At 41.0% G+C, this 26,155-nt stretch overlaps 1 protein-coding gene across 6 annotated transcripts in view; it reads right to left on the bottom strand.

Annotated features, from left to right (window-relative positions):
* Positions 1–26,155, bottom strand: part of PDE4D (phosphodiesterase 4D) — a 1,438,018-nt gene that overhangs the window by 19,772 nt on the left and 1,392,091 nt on the right. For 5 of the 6 annotated variants that reach the window (XM_029576676.1, XM_029576694.1, XM_029576686.1 and 2 more), the window contains 5 exons: positions 14,178–14,271; positions 10,668–10,840; positions 8,986–9,084; positions 8,715–8,879; positions 6,998–7,097 (listed from right to left, as the gene is read on the bottom strand). In XM_029576676.1, coding sequence (XP_029432536.1) covers positions 6,998–7,097; positions 8,715–8,879; positions 8,986–9,084; positions 10,668–10,840; positions 14,178–14,271 — 631 coding nt within the window. Of the gene's footprint in view, positions 1–6,997; positions 7,098–8,714; positions 8,880–8,985; positions 9,085–10,667; positions 10,846–14,177; positions 14,272–26,155 lie in introns of those variants that run through there. The other variant, XM_029576715.1, reaches the window with a different exon arrangement.

The following is a 26,155-nucleotide window of genomic DNA, read 5'->3' as shown; positions in this document are numbered from 1 at the left end:
TTAAAACAGCTGTTCAATAGAATATTCAATAATTAGAAGTTCCTGTACAAATTTTTAAAAATTTTCTAAACATTGATAAAATATTTCAAAACAGCAGACATCAAATGACATGCAATAATTAAACTAATAAGGATTTTAAAAATTCCCCACTCTCCATAATGGTCACCCTGAGATTATTGTGAACTGGGGTACAAACACACACAGAGACACAAACAAAATATGCTCCCTCTGTCTCTCACACATACACGGAGCTTGAATATGTGGGTGAAAGAGACAGACACACGTCTCCTCAGTCTCTCTCTCACACATACAGAGGAAGCATGTATCTCTCACACATGATTCCTGTCTCTCCCAGGCACACGCATACATGCTTCCTCTCTCTCACCCCCACATACTGGCACCCTCTCATACACACCACAGGCACCCTCTCACACACAAGCACTCACAGGCACCCTCTCATATATATACACAGGCAGACACACACTCACTCTTAATATACTCACCGTCTCATACACACACACACACCCTCTCACACATACACACACACACACCTACATAGGATCTCACACAGACACACACACTGCACCACAAACAAGCTCTCACACATCATGGCCTCCTGTTGACTTCAGTCTGTGGCGGGATGGGCTCCACCACGGCCCGAGGGCCTCCTGCTATCTTCGGGCCATATGGCCCACCAATCTTCCTGCACACAGCCTCCGTTTCCTCCCCCCGCAAGCTGGAAGATCGGCGGGCCATACGGCAGCAAGAGACGCCATGGGCTGCTGGCGGCCCGCATCCTCTTCTGCTGCCGCCAGCCCGCTGCCTTCTCAGGTGTGCAGCTCCGGGCCTGTTCTCTTCGGCAGGCAGGGCTTGGGCTCCCTGCCGGCCCCCGCTGCTCCTGGCTAGAACGTTTCTTCTTCCAGGGTGACAACATGAGGTTGATTGGTCTCACAGTCGCTAGCATCCCCCTCCTTGTCGTTCCCCCCCCCCCCCCCCCCCCCCCCCCGCCTTTAGCATGCCTCTGATAGGAGACATGGTCCTGCAGTCCAAGAATAAATTGACATGTCAAAATATAAACTCGCAGGCCTTTGGACGTCACTTACAGTTTTGTGCTTTACAAACCCTGACTACAGGTCAGTGTCTAGAGGGCCCCACAGAGTAGTTCACTTAACCAGTTGACAGCTGCAGGGACCCCCCCTCCCCTCCCTCCCCCACAGTGGGATGCCTTTCCTTCTATGCCCAAAAGACAGCATTCCTTGCCGTATAAATGGTGTGCGCTAAATCTGCTGAGCTGCATCTCTATTTTCTATTATGCTCTGGATGACAGTGTTAATAGCAGGAAAAGGTCAGCCACTTTGCACATGAATACAATTTTTTTAGTCTGATAAAATAATTGTTCTTTGAAAAATGTTGCCTGAAGCACTAGCAATCTGACTGGAGCTGAAGGCGGGGCTGCTGCCTAGCCTTCTGAGGCTACCACAGAAGTCCCTTTTCAACCCTCCCCTCTGCCTTTGAAACTCAGAAGCCGCATGCCATGGAAGCTGCTGCAGTCCTGCCATGCTCAACACTGACAGATGACTGGGCAGGAAGGAGCACCATGACGCAACTTACAATTTGAATTATACTCCCCGAGGAGTAATGCCTGCAGGCCCTGACTGGGGAGCATAAACGGTAATGATATACATACAACAGCTACATTTTAAACTGATATGAGTATTTCCACCCATCACATAAGAACATAAGATTTGCCATACCGGGTCAGACCAGAGATCTGTCAAGCCCAGGATCCTGATTCCAACAGTGGGCAATCCAGGTCACAGGTACCTGGCAGGATCCCAAAATGTCAATAGATTCCATGCTGCTTATCCCAGGGACAAGCAGTGGATTTCCCCATGTCCACCTTAATATAAATGGTTTACGGACTGTTCTTCCAGTAATTTGTCCAAACCTTTTTTGGAATATGGCACCTTTGAAATACCGCATAATAGCTAAGGTGCCTAGCTTTCAAAGCTATCCGCCATGGGCGCATGGAGATTAATACTAGCATTTTATAAACTGTGTGGCGGGAGATGCACAGTTTATAAAATAACATTTTCCAGCTCCAAAAGTATGTGCGAATATCTCCAAAGCAAAAAAATGCATACCTATTCTCTACGTGCATATACTTTATGCGCCTAAAAAAAAATATAACATGTACATAATCACCTCAGAAGCAGGAGTTTTATAAAGCATGCATGCATAGCATTTTGAAAATACTTTTGTGCACACTTGGAATCACCAATTTGCAGATATCTCCACCAACTCGCCCAGCCCATCTCACCTAGACCCTCTAGCACTTCACACCGAACCCCCACAAGTTCAGGCAGACTTCCCACCCAAAAACGAAAGACACTTGCGCGAGTCAATTAGCAGATGTTTACCTCTTACAAAATAGCAACTACCACATGCACGTCTCAGCCCTGCCCCACTTTTCCACCAATAAAACGTACACGCAAAATGGAAAACATACACGCACTCTTGATGTTTATGAAATAGCATATGAGCAAGTACATGCTACTTACGGGCAGATATATTATTTTTACGTGTGAAACCCCTTTGAAACTGTACTTCAAAGGGTACCCCTTTCTTCTGAAAGTCCAGGAGTCCCCCAGGTAGTACAGGAACACACTGGGGAGATCTATGCCCAAGAAATAGGATCTTGCTATTTTCTATTATGCTCAGGATGACAGTGTTAATAGTAAGAAAAGGTCAGCTACTCTACACATGAATACAAATTTTGGGTTTGATAAAAAATGTTCTTTGCAAAAAGAAAAGCCAAAACAAAAGATGTTTTTGGAATTCTGTCTCATTTCAGGTTATCATGGTATCATTTTCTTTTTTTTTTTTTTTTTTTTTTTAACAGCTACTCAACTGGTTGGGAAAGTTATATAAACACTCATTCATTTTAGAAGTTCTAGTTCACATGATTAATCAGTAAGGCATAAGAATTGCTATCTGGACAAAGACAGGCTCATTCTGTCTCCATAGCTTGTAGACTATACTAACTTCTGAAAGTCTCTGCATTCCTATTCTTTATTTCTCACCGATGCATGATCCAATATTCAAAAGATCTGTGTGCTTAAAATCAGCTTTTAGCTGCATAAATCTAGCTGGTTAAAAATCTCCCCCCTCCCCACTCCTGCAAAATCTGTGCAAAGAAACTTGTTGAGTGCACAGATTTAATTGGACAATAAAGAGGCTGTGCTGTTGTGATGCAGGGCAGGTTTTCCAAATTTAGTCAATTTGCATGATATTCAATGCTACCCAGCCAAATCTGAGCGGGCAATTCCACCTGCACAAATGGCTGCCGTAAATCTAACCACAGGTTTTGTGCTGTTAGCTTTAACTGGATATCGGGCTGCAGCTTTACCTGCAGCTGAATACCTGGACAAAGTTAACAGGTTGCTCAGTGGTTTTCTGAGGATCTACCTCATAGTGTATTCCTTATGCCATTATACTGGTATCAAAAGACCTCCGATCGCACCTGCTTATACAGTGCTTTCAACCTTCAGAATAAAATGAGCATCCCTGAACGAGCCATAGACGACAGAAACACATTAAATAGCAGCCATTAGCATCTCTGGTTACTGAAGCACAAGTTTCATAGATAACTGTTAAGACTTGATGGAATTCATAATAGATAGTTTAGTGAGGCTCGCACAGACACATTGTTCATTTTACCATGGGCTCTGCACAAGTATTTCACCCAGCAAAGATTCTGTAATGCTAACTACAAATTAAATGATTTAATTAAAAGATTGACAAATTTACATTAAGTAATCAGCCTTCAAAAAAAAAAGAACATTTTGGTTGCCCTTCTCTGTACCTAAAATGATAAAGGGGATGGAACAGCTCCACCATGAGGAAAGGCTGAAGAGGTTAGGGCTCTTCAGCTTGGAGAAGAGAAGGCTGAGAGGGGATATGATACAGGTCTTTAAGATCATGAGAGGTCTTGAATGAGAAGATGTGAATCAGTTATTTACACTTTCAGATAACAGAAGAACTAGGGGGCATTCCATGAAGTTAGCAAGTAGCACATTTAAGACTAATCGGAGCAAATTAACGCTCAAAGCTCTGGAATTTGTTGCCAGAGGATGTGGTTAGTGCAGTTAGTGTAGCTGGGTTCAAAAAAGGTTTGGATAAGTTCTTGGAGGAGAAGTCCATTAACAGCTATTAATCAAGTTTACTTAGGGAATAGCCACTGCTATTAATTGCTTCAGTAGCATGGGATCTTCTTGGTGTTTGGGTGATTGCCAGGTTCTTGTGGCCTGGTTTGGCCTCTGCTGGAAACAGGATGCTGGGCTTGATGGACCCTTGGTCTGACCCAGCATGGCAATTTCTTATGTTCATCCTTTTGGAAATGTCTCCCCCTTCCCCAAAGGTTTCCCCAGTTCCTTACAAAACTGAATCCTTCTTCCCTGCACCATCGTCTCATCCATGCATTGAAACTCTGGAGCTCTGCCTGCCTCTAGGGACCTGCACGTGGAACAGGAAGCATTTCAGAGAATGCCACCCTGGAGGTAGATAGGTATTTATTTCTCTATGGGAGGCCCACCTAGTAACTCGAGGTGAGGTTTAGGTATTAGTGTAGGGGTTAGGGGCCACCTTGACATTCAATGTGAGAAGCAAGAACAGAACAGTGGTCTCTTGTGAAGATTTGATGACCCTCGGAGTGAGGACACTCACCCAAAGATGAGATTTGTGCAATGTTCTCTCAACCTAGCTTGGACTCTCTCTACCTGGGTAACGCATGCGAAAACACCTTAGTGCATTTTGATAAATGAGGGGGTTAGTTGGATAAACTTACCTGGCTAACTTTGTAGGGATATTTAGTGGCTTGGGCACACATAGCAATGTGAAAGTTAGCCAGATAAGTTTATCCAGCTGTGTTAGCTGGATAACACTGAAAATAATCTGCATTTATCTGGCTAACTTACCCCTAAATTCATCAAACTTTTGCATGGATAAGGCCCACTGTAAGAAAAAAAGATGTGATTATGATCATTTTTGACTTACCGCACCTTGCTCTAACATAGCACTTTGCATAGGTGGTGTATCGCGGAATGTGTTAAAGTTTGTGTACCCCACAATATTTGTATTTTGCAAGCTGCGATGTGCCCAGGCAGGCATTTCCTTATGTTGGGGAAAGAGGGAGAGAGAGAGAGAAAGCGAAAGAGAGAGATGGGCCAGCTAATAACTCAAGGTGAGGTTTAGGGGTTTGGGGCCAATTTTACATGCAGAGTGAGACTGACAAATAGCTTGATAGTTCCCTGGTAGAGAGCCCATCAAGCTAGGGCGACAGAACATTGTACAAATCTCATCTTTGTGAGGCTTTCCTCACTCCAAATGATATCAAATTTTCACTGAGGTGTTCCGTGCTGTTCGTACGTCTCCCTGGGCATGTAAAACTGGCCCCAAAAACCCCAAACCACCACCAAAACCTCACATCGAGTTATTAGCTGGCCTGACTACTATGAAGGCCTTATAAAGAGTCTCTCTCTCTCTCTCTCATGCAGTAATTCTAAAATCATCATAGACATGCCCCTTTTTCTTATCGCGGGCGATATCCATGAGAAATTAAAGCATTTTGATGAATCTAAGGGATAGTTATTCTGCCCCAGAATGCCCTTGCTCTTGATTTCACCTTTTAGCCAGGTATAAAGTTATCCTACCAACTCGGGAGCGATCAGCATGGCTGGCTTTTCAAATCCCATCATTTGCTTGGCTAAGTCCGATTTTAGCTGTACCAATGGTGCCATTGGTCTCTCTGAGCCTTTTTCTGCCACCCTTTACTATGCTACTGCCTCTACGTCAGATGCAGACAGAAACATTCAACTTCACAAACTATTTTACAAGGCCTCAAACTTTAGACTTCCAATTAGACTCAAGAGCCTTATTGAAAAACACATTTTTTTCCCTGCATTCTGTGCCTATGGAAATAAAGGTCTATAAAGAAAAAATATATAAGGTAATACACTTTTATTGGATTAACAATGCACTTCTTGACGAGCTTTTATGAGCTACACTACCTTCATCAGGTCAAAACAAAATGAGTAGGTAATAACGGAGGATTATTCTATTCTATACTATTTTAGGCTTATTTAAAAAAAGATATCAGTTAGCATTCTACATTCAAAACAACATAATACATCAAACATACATACATCAAGATATACATATCAATACAGCAATAACGAAGCAAATATAAATACTAATTCAATACTCCGAATACAACAACCACATCCCCTACACTCATTCAGGGAATGAAAGGCTATCATATAGCTAAAAAAAATAACACTCCCTCCCAAAACTCCCCAACATCAATAGAAAACTACCAAAAATGTAAGATGTTTGAATATACAAGTGAACCACAGATCACATTACAATGGAGGTATGAAGGAAGGGGGCAGGGCTGATTTTGAGCAGAGTGATGAGAAAGTGACTGAATGTGCCTATGGGAGAAAGTCTGTATTTAATAAACTCACTACTCAAACCCTCGGAGTGTAGACTGGTCGCTGCCATCACAGCCCATAGGGTGAGCTAAGTTACACAGTTTTACTGAGCAGTATCAACTGAAGAGGTAAAACTGGGATCCCCTTAGAAAACAGAGCATGAGCTCGAAGCCAGCAGATAGGAGCCGGCTCAGAAGCTTAGCACCAATTCTCCCAATTCGGTGGTGTGACACCAGCTTAACAGGAGCAGGAATGAAAATCCTGCATGGAAGTCCTAAAAGCACGCATACCTAGTCAATACTGAATACTCTGGGTGGTTAAACTAGCCATATTAAAGAAAAGCGCTAGTTTGTATAGCAAAATGTTAAAGCTGGAGTAGTCTAGGTGCACACAAAATAAACTTTTCATTTGCTCCTAAATTCTGTGTGCTGGTCTTCCAAGATAACAGTTGGGAAAATGGAAGCTAAATATATATATAAATATACACACACACACATCAAACTTACTTGTGTTGATAAGAAATTGGTTTGAAACCCCGGGGTGATCTACATCATGTATTGCACTGGCAAAAATTGCAGCAAGAATCTCTAGATCCGTGAAAACTGCCTAGAAAAGCAAATAAAGGAAACATCATGACTTATATTTATATTCCGCTTTTCAGCAAAGCAGATTACATTCAGGTGCTGTAGCTATTTCTCTGTCCTCAGAAGGCTCACAGTCTAAGTTTGTACCTGAGGCAATGGAGGGTAAAGTGACTTGCCCAAGGTCACAGGGAGTGGCAGTGGGATCTGAACCCTGGTCTCCCTCGTTCAAAGCTCGTTGCTACTCCTCCACTTACTAAGGATACACTCCACCCCCCTCTCCAAGCAGCCAGGACGGCACACGAAAACATTCACTTTCGGTTCTCCCAGCACTTAATAAATGCAGCAGTCCGATAATAATAATGAACAGAAGTTTACAGACAGTGGCAGGATTGAACAGTTGTGTTCATTCTACTGAACTGAAATAAACATTACCTCCCACCATCCCCCCCCCCAAAAAAAAAAAGAGTCCATCACCATCTTGCCTGCCCTCCCCTTAAAAATGTGCTGTTGCCGGTGACTTTGGCTCCCACTTAACCACCTTCATTGGGATCCTAGAAAGTGAAAACGGCAGGAGTGATGCCCACTCGATCCTGCCTCACTGTTGTCCTTTTCAATATGGCACTGCCTGGTACCATAGCGAGGTCAAAATGGTGCCGGTCTCAGGGCATGTCAGCCAGCCCTGAAACCATCTCCATTTTGATGATACTATGGCACTTGTCTCAGTGCCAGACGGCAACATTTTTAAAGGGATGCCTGCAAGGCAGAAGTGAGGTGACCTTGCTCCTGACCCTTTCTCTATTTAGGACCCCACACAGAGGGGTAAGTGGGGGCTGGAGAGGTCCTGTAAAAGGTGGATGGGGTCGGAGGGGGACTGGGAAGGCCCCAACTGGGCTTGGTTATTGGTAGATCCCTTGGGAAGGGTCAAGGAAACCATTTACGTTTACATAAACTGAAAATACCTGAAACATTATAGGTATTTTCAGTCAAGGCCATTTTCAATTCAGATGTGCAATTAGTTTTAAACAAATGCACAATGACCATACTTGGAAACAGAATACTCTGTTGTTCCAGAAAAGAAAAGTTTAAATGATACTGAGCTATGATAAGCTAAATGTTTTCTTTTTCCTTGACTGGGAAACGGCAGATTAAGACAAGTGCCTTTTTTTTCAAAAGGCATCTAAAGATATAGGGAGATCAAGGCCCTTTTTTCCCCAAGGCTTTTTTCCCATTCTGTGTCTATGGGAAAAGAGTTTAATAAATATCACACAGTCGGTCAGTGTCAGTAGTAGTCTTGGACTCATGTCCTCAGAATTCTCCTAGATCACAGTTCAGGGCTCTCGACTACTAGACTACTACTTTTTGCTATGAAAGAAGAACTGACTTTGACTGGCAATGCACTGTAAAGTCTGGATTAAAACTCAAGGAGTACTCCCACCTTACTACTAAAAAGCATACACACATTCAGAGAGAAGTCAGTTTGAAAAGACAGACAACTATTAGGCTAAATTTGTTTTGAAAGAGTATTATAATGATAGAGTGCACTGGATACAAAATTCAATTAAGAAAAGACATTAGTTGGGGAGCTTTGGGAGAAAGATAATTGGACACTGAGTCAATTAGAAGGCACTTTTTTTTTTACCTCTAAAGCAGGGGTTGATAGCAGCACGTGAGTAGACTGAGCGACATCTGCAGCGTGTATATTGTTATGATATGCCACATCAGCATGATAATGGTCTTCTAGAGTCATCAAGTACGTTATTAAAGTGTCTACTGGAATTTTAAATGTTTTCAGCAAATCCCGTTCCTGAGGAATAATAACATTTATTTCAAGGTTAACTAGAGAAATTTTATCAAAGACAAGTTTATACAATTTTGTCTTATCTAACTGAAATGACAACTTTTCGTCTTACCTGAAAAATGGTGTGCGTGACGACTGTCAGAGGTCTGTTTCCAGAAAACTCTGCTACCTTGAAGATATTAAGGCCCCATTTGTTCACATCTTCCAGTTCCTAGAATTAATTTAAGCAAGAAAACTAAATATTGTGTTTAATAATGGAAATATCTGCATGGAAATATCTACGGTGTATCGAAAACAGAATAACAGATTGTGGAGGTACCAACTAGGAAGCATTACAAAATGACATAACTAGCCTTTAAGCTAGTTTATGAATGAATCCTGCTACAACAACCAATATTTTTTCCTGTAAAGCTCCTTGGCTTTTGGTATGAGTCACCCTTGAAATATGGTATACAGAACTTATATTCTAAAATCCAATCCAATTTTTCTAACGGTGCAGAACTGTTATAAATATAATGCCATATACCTATGGGAGAGCAATTAAACATGTCAAACTTCTGAGTCAGCTAAGGTGGCTGCTGCCCAGTATAGACACAGTCTCACAAATTTTATTTAGTTTTACATGTAAAGTGGACTTCTAGGAGTCAGTCTGATGGCTCGGGGCAGTACTGCCCACTGCGCCATGAGGGAAATCAGAGTTAGGTTTCTGAAAGTGGCTTCTGATCCTTGGCTTGGTTGGGGTTAGAGACGTTCTGGTGTCAGAGTATTTCTCAGCTTGCAGACTATTTCCTTTTGCAGTAGAAAGCAACACTTTTCCACTTCCTAGATTTCATTCCACTAGATGCCCTTGTCGTCTTCCCAACCTGCAATTTATTCAAACTATAAGCTCTCTGGTGAGACCCTATACTGAGGATTGTGTGCCACTCTGGAAACCACATCTCTGAAAGGACATTGATAAGGTGGAAGCCATTCACAGAAAGAACACTAAAACAGGGCATGGTATGCATTAGAAGTCACACACAGAACCTGAAGGAGTTAGATACTGTTTATTCTCTAGAAGCAAGAAGAAAAATAAGAAGTTTTTATTTATTTATTTATTTAGGTGTTTATATGTCTGTCTTTCTCAGTGATACTGTGCAAGGTGGATTACATTGTTAAACATCAAAGATAGAGATATTGAGACAAACATATGCCAAAGAAATTAAAACAATTAAACTAAATACGATAAAACTCAGCTTAAAAAAAAACAACCCTTGGCCGCTCAGGAATCCTGACAAACATTGAAATATGTTAACGGGCTTAAATCAGCCACTAGAAGGTCTGAAGGGAATGTGAGAAAATATTGTTTCCCTGAGAGGGTGGTGGAACAGACTTCCAGTGGAAGGGGTCAGCATCAAAGTGGTGGGCTTGAGGGCCGATGTAGTAAGCAGCGCTAAAACTGTCGCGGGTTTCTGGGTGCGCTTTTCCCGCGCTAGCTTTAAGCAGATATAAGATGTTCAGCGTGGGAAAAAAGGGGTAGATTTTAAAACGAAGCACGCGCGCGGTTCCTGGCGCGCATACATGGACGCGCTGATTTTATAACATGTGCGCGCCAATGTCAGCAATGAGTTATCTGAATCTAATTGATTTATGTGTATGTCATAAAACACTGTACAGGGCTTGCATCCACAAGGCACTAAGGATGCTCACTTCACTTTACTTTTTTCCAAGTAAGTTAACAAATGGGATTTCAGAAATGACGCCAAATCGCTCTGGATTTGTAAGAACCAATCCAGGACTTCAGCAATCTCTTACCTTGGCTAACACTTCTTCCTGTTCCGTTTTGACTCCAAACCTGGGGATACTTGAATTAGTTAAACTTGAGCTGTGCATTAATTTCTTCACCCCACTAATCTGGGACATGGGCCTCTTCTTTTTTTCTTTCTCTTTTTGTGCTGGAGAAGGTATTTCCACTTCATGCTGTTTGTCTAAAGTGTAATGCAAACAAATCTGACTTTAGCATCTATTTTAAATCAGAATCACAGATATATTAAATAAAAATAGGAACAAACATCGTTACTTAAAGTAAAGGTCTGGGAAACTGCTCTTACACACTGTAACTTTAAGAAACGCTCACAAAAAAATGACAAAAAAAAAAAAAAAAGCGAGCAGAGGAAAGCAGACAAAATCCTTACACAGATGTGATAAAAAGCAAAGATAAGAGCCTTTGCACCATATGTTCATGAAGACTACATTTTTGTTTTAAAGTTATAAACATTCATAACCTATTAAACCTTAAAACTTATAATTTCCAGAAGGCTATGAACTCAAGTTAAGCAATATACATGAAACATGAAAAAAAAACCCACAGAAAACAGAAAGAACCACCCAAAATGTTCATTTTCACTCAACAAGAACTGCTGGTTTAGAAAAGGCAGTACAGTGAGAATTTATGAAGCCAAAGAGAGGTGTCCACACAGCATCATAACGATGGCATTTATCCTTCAGATCCATGATAATTTTCAAAGGCTGATTCATATTCATGCACAGGGCTTTATGCGCAGGAATCCTTTTGAAAACTACCCCCATAAAGTTGCTTGACTGATGTCGGCAACATCTGAAATTGAACGGAGAAACCACTCCAAACACACACACAGCCTATGATGTCAGCAAGGCCTTAGCAAAGAAGCCAAAAATGCCTGCCCGCACTTAAGCCTGGGAGATAAATAAAGGATTCTAATTCTCCCATAGCAAAATGGAGAAAGTGGAAATACCACTTACGGCAAAGAAATCCCTCTGTATTAGGATTTGGCCAGTAGGGCTGAAACTGTTCTTTCTGCTAGTGCTTCGTCTAGCAAAACTGGGGATTCAATGGGCTTGTTTATTAGAAGACCTCTTGTTGCTGGATAATCTTGGGGGGTGGGTAGGTCAGAGGTTTATATGGGGGTCCTTCTTTTAAGCTGGGGGTATCTGTGTTGTTGGATTACTGTTTGTTATTTTGTATACGTTCTTTATTGCTTATATCTACTTTGTAATACCTACAGCACTTGAATGTAATCCGCTTCGAAGTTGCCAAAAAGCATAATATAAATTAAAAAAAAAAAAAATATATATATATATTTATGAATATTCTAACTCATTTTGAGTGTTTTAGAAGTAGAAGGATGAGTAAGAAAATTAAGAAATGACATGATTTTAAAAAACAACTATGTGGGTAGTTTGTGTCTGAAGATCAGGTTGGTTTGATCGGGCTGAAAATCATCTCCGTACGTTGCCAGTTAGGCGGCTTACTGAAAATTTACCCCGTAGCTCAGCACACAGCAGACTGGACTGGTGCACTGGAAAGGATCTATTTCTTTCTCTGCTGTAATCTTTTACTGAGCACTGCTTCTATTTAACCATTTACATAGAGCAGGGCAAAGGGAAAACAAAATGCTAGGCAGCATCTTACGTGATTCGATCCTCAGAGATTATTCTGCATGCAGAATAGAGGTCAAGCTGAAAAGCTGACAGCTGCGCTTCCCAACACCTGTCAAAATGCTCTTCGGCTTCCTTACAAGTGCTCCGTTTTCCCAGGCTTCAAGGGGAGGACAGGGAGAGAAGCAATTTAGAAGGGAACCAAGATGTGTGCTGAATCAGAAAGCAACGCTAAGCTTTTGATGTTCTTGGATCTTTTCATTCTGAAGACAGGCCGCATCTCTGACTCTCTGCTATTTGATCCAAGCATTCTCCTTCCTATAAAAGCCCTAGCCTATTTATTCTTCATGCCCATGTTGGAGAAAAGAATTGTAGGTACATGTAATGCACTTGCTTATCCCATGCTCATCGGTTTAGGGTTCTTTCAAAACCATATTTAAGTGCATTAACATCGGGTCAGGTTTCCAAGACCTGACACAGCTGTTTGGTTGAAGGGATTCTCCCAGCAGTGATCCATTCAGAGGCTGGCCCAGTCATGTTTATCAGCCTTTCCATCTGCAGACAGGGAATACCACTCTGTCATTTATACAATGAGCTCCACAGAGCTTGTGGCTGTGACTTAGTAAAGAGGAATCTTTTTTGAGCACATATTGTATGAAGTAAAAAGGACTGTTTGAATAATCTTCAATTGCTCTATGTATATTTATAATTTCTTATGTTTGTGTGTTAGCCACTCTGTGTGTCAAGCTCTAGAAAGCATATTTGTGTGGCATTTGCAGGGGACTTAATGTCTGGTTTTCTTTTCTTTGGGGTGGACTTCCAGTATCCCACCCAAAACTGTGCTTTAATGCCAACTGAAGATGACATTTTTTATAAGGGTTTTTCACGTGGGATGCAAAGACAGCTATTTTCTGCACTTTTCCTGTGGGTGAGGACATGTGTACTACGGTTAAAATGACATCAACTCATACACTGCATTTAGCTATTATGCTCTATGGAACATGTTGACTCTGCTGGTTAGAGAACAGCAAAATTACTTAAAGCTTCATAAACAAGTCCAAGGCCTGGTAATTTCCTCAAACCTTGGGGTGATATTGGCTGGTATTTACTCTGTTAATGGGGGAGTTTATCGAATTTGCCTTAAGAAGAATAAAAAGGCTTTTTATTTTGCAGGGTTATGAATGGATAGATTATTTAAAACCAGTCACTGGGAGATTAGATAGAGTTTTATTATATCCTAAGAGATTTTACGTATTATACATTTGTATGCTTGTTTTGTAAGTATTATATTTTGCACCCCATCATGATGGGAATCCGGATGGTGGAAAATCAAACATGACCAAATAAATAGAAGTGCATTTCGGAACATTGTCCGGCCTCTCTGAGGATCTAAGTGCGTGTGCTTTTACAGGCAGTAAAACGCACACATGCATTCTGTCTGTGCCTGAGAGATGAGCGTTCCAGTGGTGGGAGAGGGGAGTGACTGCACATCTGTACATGAATTTTTTCCCATCATTTTTTTTTATGGGCCCTTACGCTAGTGATTTTATATTTTCAGGAATGCTACTCTAATTCCTTTTCTCACACAGTGCACGAGACAAAAATACAAGAGTGCCACCTTAATCTTCTACTTTCCTCATGTAGCAGGCAGGTCTTTATCTTGCAGTAGGGTACTACAGCACACACACAAGTGCATGTAATGAGGCAGGCCGGACAGACAATTAAGCAAACTGCAAGTATTCAAAGATCACTTTATCCAATAACATCCTTTGCCTACAGTACCAGCTTATGAAATGTATTGGCATTAAAGAGAGGAATAAACCAAAGGACTACCCATGGAATAAAAATCCCCCTCCCACTTACAGGCACAGAGAAGGCAATCAATCATTCCTCTAGGAGTAATCTTACCTAAAAAAGTGTTGGATATATATTCCGAGACCTGGTTGCCAGATCGGCTCATTTCAGATAAGTGGGTTAGCTCCCGGTTGAGCATTCTTTTAAACTGGAAAAAAAAAGGAAGAGTAGAAAATGTAAGCATTCAAAGAATGGAGCAAGCTATTCAGTCTAGGCAAATCCAACATACTTATGGCGCCCGAGTATATTAAGCAGGGTCAATGTGATGATACAGTGTTAATGCCTGTGACTTTTTCATTTCTGCCTTGTACAGGTTTCTCCTGAGAAGGCAGAATATATATTTCAGAATTAAATTAAGGTAAAACACGGTGGAAAATGAGGATATCAAGAAAAGTTGATCTGTTTTGCTTTTTTTAAACAAGCACAAAAAAAGTTATCTTTAATAAGGTAACTATTGAGGAGGAAGCACTGCATTTTTTTTTTTTGCACCTTGTGAGAATAGTTTCAGAAAATTATAAATCAAGGTTTTGAACTAACAACTTAAGGCCCAATATACTAAGCATCTTCCCCTTAGTCACAAAATGGGAGACCCTATTTAGTACATGCTCTCCCATTTTGCTTCTAGAAGGAAAATGCTTAGTTACGTAGGCCTCGATGTACTATAAATAAATCAAGCATATTCAGAAGTAAAGGTACCACAGTATCTGTAGAAAGCAAGCAAACAAAACGGGAAACCTAAAGGGTAAATCCTTGGAGAATTATTTTATCTCAAGTCCTAAGGTCAACTCATCAATGTAAACAATCATTACCAAGACGAGATGTCTGCATTATCACAACTGATATTAAACAAAAATTCTGAACAGCTGTTCTTAAAACTATTTGATACATCTGTGTTCAAGATCAAGACATGTTCTTTCTTGTTCCCATTTCCCATCAACAAAGCAGCGATTCTCAGTCTATCATACCCCTTTCAAAAGTGTGACGTCTTGTCCATCCCCAGAGTCACAAAACTTGAACATTTGCAGCAAAAATGTACTTTGCAGTCTTACACGCGAGTCTGTTTTTCAAATGGAATCTAACTGCCCAATAACAAGGGGGGGGGGGGGGGGGCGCGCGCACACATACATACATACACATACACGACGCCAACGTTACTGAACTGGAAACGACACTGATGAGGCGGAGTCAATGGGGCTGACGTAGTTGGAGGCCACATTTCTTGCAGTGCTTTCTAGCAAACGGGCAGCAGTTTGAAGCTCTAGGGAAGAATGGAGGGAGCTGCAGCAGTGGCGGGGGAAAGGAATTACATACTGCTCAAGTACAAATGGATTACGTCAGGGGGATGTTGGGTGGGGGGGGGGATATTACAGATAATCACTACCCTACTCACCTCAAAAACTATAATATATGGTGTATTGGAGCCACTCATACACATGCAGAACATAAATCCAACAAGAGTACAGCAGTGTTATTTGTCAATACTTACATATATAATTTAAAAAAGATATAAATAAATTGCATATTGAATAGAATGTATTACTTCAGCAAGTCATGTTCCAGTACCTAAACTTTTTCTCTACCTTTGTTGCTCAATTTGTTTTTTTTTTGCTTCAGTCTCTTCTTTGCTTTTATCTGGTCTGTTGTCTAACCTAGTTTCCTGATTCTCCTTTCCATTTTTTCTTTTCTTCTATGCTGGTCTCCTTCTTTCTTCATCCATTTCTCTCTCACCTGTGTCTCAGATCATCTTTCTTTAATGTAAGTTGTCTCCATCTTTCTTCTCCAAATCTCTCCTCCCTTCATTACCAACAGTTTAGTTCTCTCCCTCATCTCTTAACCTTACTGTCTCTTTTTCCCCCATTGAATCCTATGAGTTCTCCATATCTTCCTTGTTGATTGCCATCCCTCCCTCTTCACATCTTTTACACTCTCTATCTCACGCTTTCTGACTTTTCTGCTCACTTTCCAATCCTTCAGCTCCTTCTCTCCATTTCCTATCCGACTTCTCCCACCCCAAAAAACTCCCAGCAGGCCATCCATTACATGTCTCCAAGGCCAGTTATTCCACTCAGCAAAGTAGGTGATCACTTAGAATGCTACAATTTTGGGGGTGACTTTATTGTCTTAGGCTGTTTATTTCACTCCCAGGCAGCATGCAGTTAACAAGAGATAAGGAGGTGAAGCTGGAGTGCACAGAGCACAGCAGAGTAGAGCTCTATGCTCCCCAATCCAACCCCTTCCCATCTGCATGAAACAGGAGGAGTAGGGATGATGCTGGTTGGACAGAAGAGCAAAGAAAAGCTCAGGTCTTGCCTGCATATTTCCTTTTCTAATCTGTAGTCACATAGTCTATATTTGGTGATAGTCTGCATTCTAATTGTGTGACTGAAGTGAGGTGTTCTGCTAGTCTGTAGTTTCTGTGTATGACTCTGTAGCAGTCCGGCTTGTAGTGTAGGAGGTGTACTGTGTTCTAGGGGTTCGGTGTAATATCTGCAGTGTTTCCTTTTTGATGCAAAGGTTGGTGCTGTTTGAGTTCTGTGAGTTAATGCCATTTTAATATGGCAGTGCCAGGATCAACAGGACTTGAACTGGCAACCCTAGAAGGCAAATGCCAAGGAGCTGCAGAGGAGGAGATACAGCCAGGGAAAAGGCCAGAGGCTTTTTACTCTCTGGTGGCCAGGTAGTTAGACATGCCCTTGAAAGGTCCATTTGGTTCAGCACAGGGCGTGCCCTGATTGGCGATTATATAAGATGAGCAACCGAGGCATACCTCTGCTAATTTAACAGGCTCTTGAAGTATTTCCTCTGGAACTTCTGCTCATCTGGCCTTTTTCCTGCGCTACGGTCAGCTCTGCAGTGTGCTCCAGTTCTCCTACTCTGCAATCCTGCTTCACATCCAGCTCTGCAGTCCTGTGCTTGTGCTCTTACTCCAAGCCTGATCCTGAACCTACTCGTGTTACAGCTTCATGTCAAGATGACTCCCAAGCTAGGCCTGGTTTTACCAGCCTTGGCTCAAACTTCATCTGGCCAACCAGCCTCTTCAGATACACCTCTTTCTAATGTAATAATCACTAGCAACCAGACATACCCTGGCAGGGTGGTTTGCCATATATAATCAAAGGGTTTTATGTTACTTCACAAAGTGCCTGGTAATGGAGGGAGTTTGTGTGACTTAGTGATGTGACAAGAGAATTTAAACTTTTTTTTGATTGTATAGTGAGTAGTAAGGGGAAGTATCCTGATTCAGGCCTGCAGGATTTCAGAGAGTATCTTCAGGCAATGCAGTAAGGATGTCTTTTAATTTCTAACTTTATGTAGTTCCTGATTTTTTTTTTCTCCAGGTTACTTCAAAAGCACAGATGACACATTCCTCAGACACTATGATATGATTTCTGAAACATGTTTGTATATATACATATATATATGCACACACAGGGCTTTTTTTTCTGTTGGTTCTAAGTATTGGCACTTTTTTTAGCCGCTTGCACACCTCGCTGATAGTAGTGATTTTCTTCAGAAATACAAATGTGCAGAGAAAATCTGAACTGGTGAGTTACTGGTGAAGGGGTCACTGCAGCCTGCCCCTGGGATTGGGAAGCTGCCTACGCCACACCTGCCTGGAGGAAGAGAGGCAGGGCCAATAAGGTACAAAAAAGGAAAAATATTACAAGCTCCTCTCTTCCTCCCTGCAATAGCCAGAAGTCAGGTGAATCTCCTCTCAGGGCCCATTATCACCCATTAAGTGAATGCTGGGCCTCCTGTTGGTACAGTTGCTGCTGTTTGAGTCCTGTACCTTTACTGGATGCTCCTTTTTCTCTAGTGTTCCACTGCATACAGAGCCTGGCATTGATGGGTTTCTAGTTCAGTTTTTGTCTTAACATTTCTATTTCTAATTTGAGCCCATTTATTCTGTTAGATGAGGATCTATCCATGTTCTGTTCATGGGACCCAGGTAAGATATTCTGCAAGGGTGTAGTTTCTATGTAGGGATCTACAGCAATCTGTTTAGTTCTTTTTTCCCCAATAAGAAGTGCATTGATGTTCTAGGGGCCAGTGGAATATTTGCAATGCTGCCTTTTCATAGATTTTGCAGTTGGGTGCACGGGGTGGGGGCTACTGCAGGGGGGTGAGGCCTGGGAGGTGCCCCCATCTCATGAACATACACACACACACACATATATATATTTTTTTTCTTTAGTGGTGGTGGTTGTTTTATATTGCTTGTCTTCTTGTTTTATGTACCCCTCCATCATCCAGAACAGAATTCCAATTCACCGTTAACCTATATAAATGATGCAGTGACACTTCAAGTGTTTTTATGTGATTTGACTAGAGGTTTGATTTACTGAGCTTTCCTGCCATAGATACAGAATGGAAAAAGCAAGTCCAGGTCACATCCCTTTCTTTACTGCTTTTATTGTCTTTTCTCTCTTGTATATATTAGACTTTACCAAGCTCTATATTCAAGTTACTAGCTGGGATACAAACAAATTAATGTCTGTTTAGGCACAAAATGCTACCAATTCTATCATTGTAATGCAATTTTTTTTTCATGTATGCTAAGAAAGGAATACACCCCTGGGTCCCCCAGTCAGTCAGGTTTTCAGGATATCCACAATGAATATGCATATAATGGAGGTAATTGCATGCAAATCCATCTCATGCATATTCGTTATGGATATCCTGAAAACCAGCCTGGCTGCGGGTCCCCTGGGCCAGGCTTGGGATGCAGTGCTTTAGTCCAGCTCACATGTTAAATCCTGGGTAAAACCTCTCTCTTCAAGGCAGCATCAGGCTAGCACGCATGGGAAAATCCACTCACATCTCACTCTTGCACACACAAAGGTTGCATGAAAAACTCAAATCAAACTCATTCCAAATAGATTTCAGCCTCAATCAAATCAGATGAGCAATTCCAAATTTTGAGATCTCCTGGGATAATATGTTGGATTTCCCCCCCAAAATCTGGGGGAAATACGAGAATCCACAATTGTGGACTTCCTCAAGTCCGTTTTGAGTTTTCAGAGAACTTATGGTGGATTTTGCTGAATAGATAGACAATGATGTTTTCTAGTGTTGATGCATGTTTACTATCTCAAAGCTGTCTGTACATTTGTACACTTTGACTTTTGCTATTTTTTTTCATACATTTTCAGATAAAGTTATCTTTTTTAAAATTGTTAGTCAAACCAATTTAAGGGATCTGTTTTTAAGAGATTCACAAGTTCCTAATAGAGACATGAAAAAAAGGATCTAACCTTTTTCAGGAATCTTAGAAATCTTAACATTTTTAAAACATCTTGATGGGGTTTGTGCTGTTATATTTCTCTAGACTTCTGTGTTTTACTGTTATTGAAATAAAGGGTTTTTTTTTTTAATTCATTTTCAAGTTGTATTAAACAAAGATCCACTCTGCATCACTTATGAAACTGCTGCTCATTTTTTATATTCTACATTTTGTGTCTGCACACCAGTAAGCATGCACAAGCTTCACATTATTTTATATTAATTTTAAAGTTATATCGTAATGGATAGAATATTATACAACACCCCCCCCTCCCCCAAAACACAGCCCAATAATAAAGCTGAATAGATGAACATGGCCAGATCTGCATCCTTAAGTGGTCAGAGTTGAGATAATCTTCCTAGGTTTGCTTCCAAGAAAAGAAACAAGATGGTCAAGAACCTATTGCCTTGATAGCCCACCATACATTTACATAGAAACTTGAGGAAATGTAGCACATCTTCGAAAACAAATCTTTTCCTAAACACCCTGTCTGCCCTTAGATAAATCGGGAAACATTCACAGGCTGTTCCAGAAAAAAGATCATTTCTACTCTTGAAGGGGGACTGAAGGATCAAGGCCCTGTTCAAGTCTAAAGCACAGGAAATAACAAGTGTCGTTCAAGTTTTCACCTCTTTTAATGATGCCTCAAGTAAATCAGTCAAATTGGAGGTGGTAAGAGAAAAAATATCCACCCCTTCCTCGCTGCAGTTTGAATCCTGGTCCTGCAACACGGAACACATGGGAGCCTGGCAGAACTAGATCAGATGAAAAGCTCAATACTTTGTAGAAGAACATTAAGAAAGGTGGAAAGAAGGCAAAACGATTACCGGCATGGTTAAAAGGGGAGGTGAAAGAAGCTATTTTAGCCAAAAGATCTTCATTCAAAAATTGGAAGAAGGATCCAACAGAAGAAAATAGGATAAAGCATAAACATTGGCAAGTTAAATGTACGACAATGATAAGACAGGCTAAGAGAGAATTTGAAAAGAAGTTGGCTGTAGAGGCAAAAACTCACAGTAAAAACTTTTTAAAATATATCCGAAGCAGAAAGCCTGTGAGGGAGTCAGTTGGACCGTTAGATGATCGAGGGGTTAAAGGGGCACTTAGAGAAGATAAGGCCATCGCGGAAAGATTAAATGATTTCTTTGCTTCGGTGTTTACTGAAGAGGATGTTGGGGAGGTACCCGTAATGGAGAAGGTTTTCATGGGTAATGATTCAGATGGAGTGAATCAAATCACGGTGAACCTAGAAGATGTGGTAGGCCTGATTGACAAACTGAAGAGTAGTAAATCACCTGGACCGGATGGTATATACCCCAGAGTTCTGAAGGAACTAAAAAATGAAATTTCAGACCTATTAGTAAAAATTTGTAACTTATCATTAAAATCATCCATTGTACCTGAAGACTGGAGGATAGCAAATGTAACCCCAATATTTAAAAAGGGCTCCAGGGGCGATCCGGGAAACTACAGACCGGTTAGCCTGACTTCAGTGCCAGGAAAAATAGTGGAAAGTGTTCTAAACATCAAAATCACAGAACATATAGAAAGACATGGTTTAATGGAACAAAGTCAGCATGGCTTTACCCAGGGCAAGTCTTGCCTCACAAATCTGCTTCACTTTTTTGAAGGAGTTAATAAACATGTGGATAAAGGTGAACCGGTAGATATAGTATACTTGGATTTTCAGAAGGCGTTTGACAAAGTTCCTCATGAGAGGCTTCTAGGAAAAGTAAAAAGTCATGGGATAGGTGGCGATGTCCTTTCGTAGATTGCAAACTGGCTAAAAGACAGGAAACAGAGAGTAGGATTAAATGGGAAATTTTCTCAGTGGAAGGGAGTGGACAGTGGAGTGCCTCAGGGATCTGTATTGGGACCCTTACTGTTCAATATATTTATAAATGATCTGGAAAGAAATACGACAAGTGAGATAATCAAATTTGCAGATGACACAAAATTGTTCAGAGTAGTTAAATCACAAGCAGATTGTGACAAATTGCAGGAAGACCTTGTGAGACTGGAAAATTGGGCATCCAAATGGCAGATGAAATTTAATTTAATGTGGATAAGTGCAAGGTGATGCATATAGGGAAATATAACCCATGCTATAATTACACAATGTTGGGTTCCATATTAGGTGCTACAACCCAAGAAAGAGATCTAGGCGTCATAGTGGATAACACATTGAAATCGTCGGTGCAGTGTTCTGCGGCAGTCAAAAAAGCAAACAGAATGTTGGGAATTATTAGAAAAGGAATGATGAATAAAACGGAAAATGTCATAATGCCTCTGTATCGCTCCATGGTGAGACCGCACCTTGAATACTGTGTACAATTCTGGTCGCCGCATCTCAAAAAAGATATAATTGCGATGGAGAAGGTACAGAGAAGGGCTACCAAAATGATAAGGGGAATGGAACAACTCCCCTATGAGGAAAGACTAAAGAGGTTAGGACTTTTCAGCTTGGAGAAGAGACGGCTGAGGGGGGATATGATAGAGGTGTTTAAAATCATGAGAGGTCTAGAACGGGTAGATGTGAATCGTTATTTACTCTTTCGGATAGTAGAAAGACTAGGGGGCACTCCATGAAGTTAGCATGGGGCACATTTAAAACTAATCGGAGAAAGTTCTTTTTTACTCAACGCACAATTAAACTCTGGAATTTGTTGCCAGAGAATGTGGTTCGTGCAGTTAGTATAGCTGTGTTTAAAAAAGGATTGGATAAGTTCTTGGAGGAGAAGTCTATTACCTGCTATTAAGTTCACTTAGAGAATAGCCACTGCCATTAGCAATGGTTACATGGAATAGACTTAGTTTTTGGGTACTTGCCAGGTTCTTATGGCCTGGATTGGCCACTGTTGGAAACAGGATGCTGGGCTTGATGGACCCTTGGTCTGACCCAGTATGGCATTTTCTTATGTTCTTATGAACGTACCTCCAGTGTAGGGAGAAGAAAAGGATATCAAGGGCTTCCAGCTCTGCCATGTAGGCTGCTATGTTGGTTACGTCCTGCTTCTATAAAAGGGAGAGGGTATGGATTTTTAGTTGATTTTTACAAGGAAAAGTAGTTTATTTGTGTTGCTTATCTTCCTATTAGTTTAGTAATTCCTTCTTTGGAAGTAGGAAAGATTTTTTTTTTTGTCTTTAGTTAGCAGCTTTATTGAAGGAAGTTTCTATCCACCCTTCTTTCTATTTTGTTAGAAGAGAAAACTGGACTTTCCAGTGAAGTTTCTCACCCAGAGAGATCCAGCAAGTGGACTGGATACCCATCCAGTTCCTGAGAGGAGAAGAAGAGTATGAAATAAGGCGAAGAATAGCACCCTACAGGTGATTAGCTACTAATATATATATATATTCAAGGAGGAGAGAGAGACCCTACCGGTACCACCTTTGTTTTCAGTTTAAACCAATTTTGACCCATAAATTCCTGAATTTTTCCAAAAAAGACAATTGGTTTTAATGAATTTTCACCCTGAATTTTAATCTGATTAAAGAGCAGCTCCACAGCTGCAGCAGGCCAAGTTTGTCAGCAGCTGCTGGAAGCCAGTGCGGGCCAAAATACCCACAGCATTTCAAGTCCCGTCCCCCAGCAGTGCAAGCATTTGCCTTCCAGTGCCACTGAATCGCTGTTTCACCTTCCCCTCCCACCAAGCTGCCAAAGTACCCGCTGCTTACTATTGTCAACGCTGCATTTGAAGTGGGCCATGCCCACCAGAAGCACTTCCCGGCAGGCTCCCTGGCCCCATAAAACACAGAAGTGTAGTGCTATAGAGCAAGCTGCTGCCAGAGGAGAGGGGAGAATCCTGGAGCTACCACTAATAAGGAGGAATGCAGTTACAATGGGGGGGGGGAAAGAGGGAGATTCTCGTTGGGAGTGTAGGGGGAAGAGACAGGGATGCTGCTAAGGGGGTAAGTGGGAGAATCTGCTTAATATTATTTTATTATCCTGGCTTTTGCCCACCAAAATAAACTCAGATATTCACCCACAAAAACAGAAGTCATGTTTTTCCACTGATTTTCTGCTGCTTTTGTTCTTGACATAATAATCCCTGATAAATTCCCAAGAAAATCTGAAAATCAGGTCCTTACGCATGGACTAATGGTCATCAGAGGAGAGTGCAATAGTGTTCCAAGACATCAGATTCAAGGTATGGTCAACTGAGACAGTAATTTTGGACTAAATACTCACCAGTATTGTCACCAGTTAGAGGATGCTTCACAACTGCCCCAAGTTTGCAGGGACAAATTAGTTAGGGACTATTAAGTAAAAGAAACTACAGAGCCACAGATTTAGCTAATTTAATTTTATGTAACCAATAGTTTTACTAAGAAGTCATACTGAATTACACTGGGGAAAAATTTTAACATAATTCCTGTTGAGTTCAATTTTTCAGCTGTTTTAGACTTAAATAGGCTTGCTGATTTCAAAACTGCAGTTAGTTTTCTTCTATCACGTCAAGTTTTTTTCTCTACAGCCTATCTTAGGCCTGGATTTATCAAAATGCACTAAATATCACATGCGATTGGAAAAGGGGCGTGTTTTATGGCAATAGGCTGTTTATCGCATAGTGCGCTATCTTTTGAAAAGATAAAGGCCGGTGTGTTTGACGGTCCACAGATTCGGCAGCTCATTAAAGATGAACATTTCATTGGGACGATGTCAGAACTTCAAACGAATGCTTGGTTGACATTCAAAAACCTTGTCAAGGACTTTCTTGGAAATACATGAGCACAGAATTACACCAAAATTGTCCAGAAACTCTTGGAGAGCTTCAAAATGCTTCGCTGCAACATGAGCATCAAGGTGCATTCTCTGCATAGCCATCTTGCTGACTTCCCGAAAAACCTTGGTGCAGTCAGTGATTAGCAAGGTGAACGATTCCACCAAGATTTGAAGGTCATGGAGGCACGGTATCAGGGCAGATGGGATGTACATATGATGGCTGACTATTGTTGGAGCATCAGGTGAGATTGTCCACAGACTGAACACTACCGGAAAAGCTATAAGCATAAATTTTTACCTTAATATGTATGTTTGGTAGCATAACTTTACTACTTGTACACAATTTGACTTACAGTAACAATATATAGCCTTTGTATGAATAAAATAACTCTAAACAAACAGTATATTCAGATAATTTTTTCTTTTATTTCCTTTGTATGTACATTTTGTATGATTTTTGGGACAAAGGGAGGATATCCTGTACCTTAAAAAGTTGACGTGATAGAGAAAAACTGGGGTCATTTTTGGATTCAGTTGTCAAAAGTTCTTAGTCAGATCTAACTCAACGAAAATTGTGTTCCCCAGTGTTATCAGAATTCTTTATCTGCCATTAACTCAGTAAAGTTATACTGAAAGCTATTTCTAGACTCCAATGTTATTATTACTTTAGTTGAAATGGACTGAGAAAATGCCCAGGGCCTTCAAGAGTATTCTCTCCCCCCCATCGGGAATCAACTTAGGGGCTTTTGGAACAACAATAGGAAGAAAGGAGGAATAGATCCCAGACGTCCAAGTGTGTGCCTCGTTGAGGACTTAAGTCTGGGGGTTACAACTTCAAGAAAATATGTCTTCAGCATCTCATAAGGAGTCATTGTTTTAGTTTGAGACAAATTAACTATGAGACAATTCTGATACCTTGCCATATCTTCCATGAAATCAACCTTGTTAAAGGCATGACATCTTTCTCCATGCATGCTTTAGTATTTTATAGAAAGACAGCCTGTCTCTGTAGGTCCTCAATCTTGACACTGCTTCTGCAGTAAATGTACACAACTGGGTAATGACTCCTACCTAGGATCCCTCAACTCTGGCCTGTAGTGTAACCTTTTCTGGAGGCTGTACAGTTACCAATGTTGTAGAAAATGTCATTTTCTGGGACCATTGGGGTAGGGATGCCATCAAAAGCTCCCTTCTCACCTTCCAGCCCATTATCACCATAGTTCCTATTCCAAAGGACAGGAGCTCTTCAGTGGCAGGGCCTCAGCAGTGGTATCCCCTCAAACTGTACTGGTGGAGAGATCCAGTATATTGCCTGTCAGTTCGCTTGACCCCTGCTAGTCCATCTGAAAGAGGATTCAAACTCAAGTCACAGGGCTGGCCTGCTATTTGCATATGATAGCAGGATAGAAAGGAGTACAACAGAGTTGGAAAGCAAAAACTAAATTACAGAAGCCTACTATCACAGTTGATCTCATGGCTGAAAACCTTACTGTGGAAACCAGTGTCGAATACCTTGCATTTTTCTGGATATTACAAGATTTAAATTTAAAAGGTGCACACATTTTATTAGCCAATCACAGATTACAAAGTATTTTACCACCATTATGAAAATGTTAATGCTTCTGGAACAGAGAATTAAATACACTGCATAACATTATGAAAATAACTATTCGAATCTGAAGTCACCTTGATGCTTACTGCATGAGAGAGGTGCTGACTTCCACATCAAAGCTAGATACATTACTAAACATGTTTCTCGCGGATGCAATAAGTATTTCATATAAAGCTACACACAGATGAGCATTTGTATTTGTTCATTTAAAGCTTTCAGAATGCATTTAAATAATTCAAATACATCACTGTCAACGAGCAAAGTAAGATATGGTTGATATGGTCTAACTAGTGCCCACTATATATAGTATTTATTTCTTGAAATCCTGCAGCAATAGTAAACTTCTGTGATTAGTAAGCTTTCTATCTGCCTCTGTTTATGTATGTGGGACTGTCATTGATATGCACTGTAGC

This window comes from Rhinatrema bivittatum, chromosome 1 (genome assembly GCF_901001135.1).
Source record: "Rhinatrema bivittatum chromosome 1, aRhiBiv1.1, whole genome shotgun sequence".
NCBI classification, from domain to species: Eukaryota; Metazoa; Chordata; class Amphibia; order Gymnophiona; family Rhinatrematidae; genus Rhinatrema; species Rhinatrema bivittatum.
The sequence above is the reverse complement of the archived record's forward strand: the minus strand, read 5'-3'. Positions and strand labels throughout refer to the sequence as shown.